Raw genomic sequence first — 4,858 nt, 5'->3', positions numbered from 1 at the left:
TTTTTCAGTTGTTTTTATTTTTTCTTCTCTTTTAAGGATAAAAATTACTATTACTTTCCACCCCTTGTTTCTTCTGTTATGACTAATTTTATTGGGTGTTTGGGTGAGCCAGAGAAAAAAAAAAATAATCATAACCAATAGGTCCATTCCGTTGCACTCCGTTAAATTGTGTCGTTAACTCTCTATTTTAAGGATAAAATTACTATTATAGCCCTGACTTTCTTTTTCTTTAATTATTTTAAATTGTTTTTATTCTTCTCTTTTATTTTTTTTCTTCTGATTCACACCAATTCTTTTATAAAAGTCGTATTAAAAGTTATGACTATTTTTTTCTTCTCCGGCTCACCTAAATTAACACACAATAAAATTAGTCATAGCAAAAGAAACAAGGGAGGGAATATAATAGTAATTTTTATCCTTAAAAGAGAAGAAAAAATTAAAGAGAAGAATAAAAAAAATTAAAGAGAAGAATAAAAATAATTAAAAAATTTGTAATTTTATTGGTGTGAATCAGAAGAAAAAAATAAAAGAGAAGAATAAAAATAAAGGGAAATGATGAAAAAGGTCACATTAGAGTGTGAAATAATAAAAATGTCACCTAGTTTTCTACTTGATAAAAAGGTCATTTATGCATTGTTAGTAATATTAATTTAGTCCTTTTAAATAATAAGGTAATGTTAAAAAAGGTCATTTTTTAATATTTTGGATTCCCATTCTGTCCTTAAAGGCAACTCTCTCTCTCTCTGACGTCTCTTTCTATCTTCTCATCCTCCACAGAGAACAGACCTCTAGAAGCGGTTCCCTACCAAAGGACCTCGTCCGCACCGGAGCTTACTCAGATCTCTTCGCTTTCATCACTGACGACGATTTGTTATCCACAATTGGAAGCAGGAGACAGCAAAATGAGCCAAGACGCCAAGAGAAGAGTTTCTGGGACTATGCCGACGAAGCCGAATTTCGACGATCGGAAACGCTCGCCGGCTGTCACCACCTCCACCAGCAAGCACGTTTGTTGTGTTAATCACTGGATTTGATTCGGAAATAGGTTTTTCGCTTAGGGAATTATGGTTTTGTTCAAGCATTTGAGACTCATAGCGTAGAGAAGGACGTGGCGAAAGGAGTTTGACTCGAGGCACATACCTATCTGGCATTGCATCGTCGGTCGCAATTTCGGTAACTCCTTCAATTTTCAGTTTCATTCTCTGGCCTTTTTTTTTTTTCTTTTTTTCTGTCGAGGTGTTTTGGTCAAGATTTAGTATGTGATAGAATTTGATTGATGGTGAACAAATCTAATGGATAGTGTTGTGCTTTAAGTAGCAATTTTGATGAGAATGGATAATGTTGTTTGAGAAGGAATAGATCTAAGCGTTGATTAATTCTAGGGTTACTGTTTTGTTTGGCAATTACAGTTTTTTAAATTGACAAGTATAATTGAAGTGTTAGGATTTTGTGCGGTTCTGAATCATGAAGTGTTTTGATGAGTAAGGATTGTGTTGAAGACTTGAAGTAAATGTGGAATGTGTAAATCCTCATTGCTTCATTTGATGATTGCTCAGATTGGTAGAAATGAGAATTTCAAAACATTACTGAAATAGAGAACTGAAATCTTTGCTTCTTGTGTAATAATCCGATGTTGTTTGGGTTTAGAACTTATCTGATAGGATTTTGTGTAGTTTTGAATGATGAAGCGTTTGGATGAATAAAGATTGGCTTTTAGGTTCGCTTCTATCTCGGGTTATGGTTGTCGGTTACGGGTATTTGACTTCCTGAGTATCTATTAGATCTAATTTTTTGTTTAATACTACTTGATTGGTCCAATATGATTGTTTAGCTGCTGAAACTTTGATTGTCACTCCCTTAATTTGGTTTTAGATTTCTCTGCTTATGTTACCCAAATGATTGTTAAGGCGAATTATTATTCTGTTTGAGAATGGTTCTTATCATTCTATTTTTTTTTTGTCAGTTTAAAATTATTCTGTTGTTTAGTGTAGGCTGACATTTTGCATCCTTGTATTATAGGGGTGGCAGTCCTTCAATCGAAATGTATACTATTCCTGAACATGCAAATAATGAGATTTATATGGTATGTTCGTAGTACTTTCTTGACCATCTTACTCTAGCATTGTTAGTTTGGATCCTATTTTGATAGTAAGTGAAGTTATTCTATTCTTGGTGTTTGTGACTTGACTTGCAGATCCAAGGCATGGAACTGAATATGCATTTTACCACTCCCTTTGAACAAGTTGATGCCATGTACAACGAAGAAGCCCCGGGTATATAGTTGATCAGGGCCTGTAGTATTCTACTGCCACAACCTATGGGTAGTACTGTACAGGATATCTATCTGGAAGATTAGAATATGCATAGACTCTATATTTTTAAATGAAGAGCTTCAGAAGGGGTAAAAGAGATTTTACAACTAACAATGGTCTTTGGTTGCTACATTTTCATTTCGATTGGAGTTTGCAGATGTGTTTGTCATTTCCACCATTAGTGGTTTGATGTTATCTTTATGTCCCTACATATTTTTCACTTTGTCAAACACCAGTTGGCTTACTTTAATATAAGTTTTCCATACACAGACATCTAGAAAATGATGGATAACCAGGAATGGACAAAGAAGATAAGGGTTCTTGGGAGTTATGTATTGTCGGCATTTTTATCATGTAATTTTTAGGGTGATTTAGGCCATTTGCATACTTCCTTTGGATCAAAGCCCTATTGAGTAGTATCTACATTTTCAAATTTAGTCCACCTCGAACATGAATCAGATTATTTGCTTAGTTGAAAGCAAAATAAAATCCCAATTGCTTTTTATATACCTGTCTTGTAGCTTTTGTCATCACAGCTTTCACCACCATTTCTTCTACTGTGATTATATTGCTTATATTGGTATCACTTAAGATCTTCAATAAGCATTTTTAACTCAATTGATAAAAATAGTTCAAGACTAGTTCTCCAGGGTATGAATACTTTCCTTTGATAAAAATAGAAAGTGTGTCTGTGTGCTTGAGAGGCAGGTTTTTCCATGAACTAGACAGAGACCTCCAACTAAAGAAAAACAAGTAAGCACTTGGTTTCCAATGCATGTAAGACCTAGAGTGAGATTTCTGGCTTTTTCCTAATGTTGAGTTCATCTCGATTTTCAGTTGTAATGGTTCATCTTGATTTCTGGCTCTTAATTACAATCAGGTACAGGTAATGGTTCCTTCTCTTCTTGATTTTTAGCAAATAATACTTGTTTTTCTTGCCTTATTTTGGTCTCTAATATGGCAATCCCTGTGATAATGGTGTGTGGCTATTTGCTGCAGTTTGTATCTTGGTTGCTCTGCCAACTCATTCTTGGCTTTGGCTCATCTCTATCTTCAAGTATATAAGATACAGTTACCTTTCATTTTTGTGCAGTTGCAGTTTCATTTTAGTACGTACTGTCAGTGGCAATTATGACAAAAATTTAGTTTTTGCTACAGAGTTACACGATCATGAGAATTAATTGAAGAAATGTATCATAAGATTGGTTTGTATGGAATCCCTTTCTAACTTCAGTTAATTTGATTATGCTGCAGCTCAATTCAAGTTTTTATGACAGTCATCAAATATACTCCCCAGGTTTAGTACTCTCCCCTAAATATATAGTTCATGATGGTGTCATTGAGAGGCTATATACGTTAATTAGTTTCCTAGATAACCCCTATTTGACATTGAAACTATAGTCTATATATAGTACTGTTCACTGCGCGCTGAATGAAGTTGTATTTGTTTTAAGATTTGCAATGAAAGACAATGTGCCTAGCTGTACTAATACAGAATATATTTTGAAATGAATATAGGCATACATGAACTTCATAAGAAAGAGCACAGATGGATCAAGTATTATCTTTATTCTACTTGATCTTTCGGGAGGAGTGGGAAGTTATGCACAAATGGCCGTGCAGTCTATTGATCAAGGTTCACCCGCTTCTCTACCTTAACCAAATGTAACTGTCGCAAATCAATAATTGACACCCTGTTGATTCATATTAACTTGTTTTGAATTTGTGCCTGCAGATTCTTGGGTGAACTTCTATGGAAACATAGGGAAGACACTGCTATCTTTGGTATAAATGGATTGATATTGACGTTTCAACATAATCAATACATATTTTCTGTCACTTATGATACTCACCGTGGTTTATACTATTGCAGATATGTGTATCATTTGATCTTCTTTTCATTTGCCAACATTATGTGCTGTATCCTTCCAAGAAGGCATTGATATCTCCTAAAATGATCACCAACAAGGAGGACTTGGAGCCCCTTGTCAGTTCTGATAATCACCTGCCAAGTGTCTGAAAATGTCTAGAACTTTTGTTTTGCTGGTGAAAATTGTACAAAAGCTTCGTTGGGCCCAAGATGTATGCTTTTATTTTGTAATGATTCTGCAAAAAAGTATTGTTCTGACTTTCTGGACAGTATAACCCATTTTACTTGGCCACTTGGCTCTCAAACTTTCGTTTGGGGCTTAAATTAATTGGGTTTTGTTTCTCCTTAAATTAATTGGCATTGCCTAAACTGACTGGGAATTGGAATCACTTACATTTCTCTGCCTTTTTGCCAATTTGGTGGACATTGCCCATATGAGGGTTTATCGAAACAGAGGTAACGATCACATTATTCAAGGCAACACCAACCGTACTCCAAAGACAACAAAGAAATAGCTTGATGCTATATGCATGTTTCATCTGATTAGTATGCATTGGACAAGAGGTGGTTAGCGCCTTAATGGTTCGAAGAGTTTTGTGTTCCTTGAATGTGCTCGACTTGGCAAGTGCCGTGATTGACAATGACTTGGCAAGTGAGATGTGATTGGTGGTGACAT

At 35.0% G+C, this 4,858-nt stretch overlaps 1 protein-coding gene across 17 annotated transcripts; it reads left to right on the top strand.

Moving 5' to 3' along the window:
- The first annotated feature begins 732 nt into the window (after positions 1–732).
- On the top strand, positions 733–4,532 carry LOC112187244 (cystinosin homolog). Of its 17 annotated transcripts, none has more exons than XR_002931035.2 (9): positions 734–1,173; positions 2,020–2,083; positions 2,195–3,065; positions 3,150–3,192; positions 3,312–3,369; positions 3,567–3,609; positions 3,831–3,948; positions 4,048–4,097; positions 4,186–4,532. XR_002931035.2 is itself a non-coding variant. In XM_024325960.2 (8 exons), the coding sequence occupies exons 4-8, from the start codon at positions 3,155–3,157 to the stop codon at positions 4,330–4,332; spliced, it is 396 nt and encodes a 131-aa protein (XP_024181728.1). In that variant the 5' UTR covers positions 738–1,173; positions 2,020–2,083; positions 2,195–3,065; positions 3,150–3,154; the 3' UTR covers positions 4,333–4,532. The 17 variants fall into 17 exon arrangements, 5 of the variants coding, with proteins under 5 accessions (XP_024181725.1, XP_040370664.1, XP_024181728.1 ...); XR_002931032.2 differs by having other exon boundaries at positions 3,150–3,198; XR_002931033.2 differs by having other exon boundaries at positions 733–1,173; positions 3,312–3,609.
- The last annotated feature ends 326 nt before the right edge of the window (positions 4,533–4,858 follow it).

This window comes from Rosa chinensis, chromosome 2 (assembly GCF_002994745.2).
Source record: "Rosa chinensis cultivar Old Blush chromosome 2, RchiOBHm-V2, whole genome shotgun sequence".
Taxonomy (NCBI): domain Eukaryota; kingdom Viridiplantae; phylum Streptophyta; class Magnoliopsida; order Rosales; family Rosaceae; genus Rosa; species Rosa chinensis.
The sequence above is the reverse complement of the archived record's forward strand: the minus strand, read 5'-3'. Positions and strand labels throughout refer to the sequence as shown.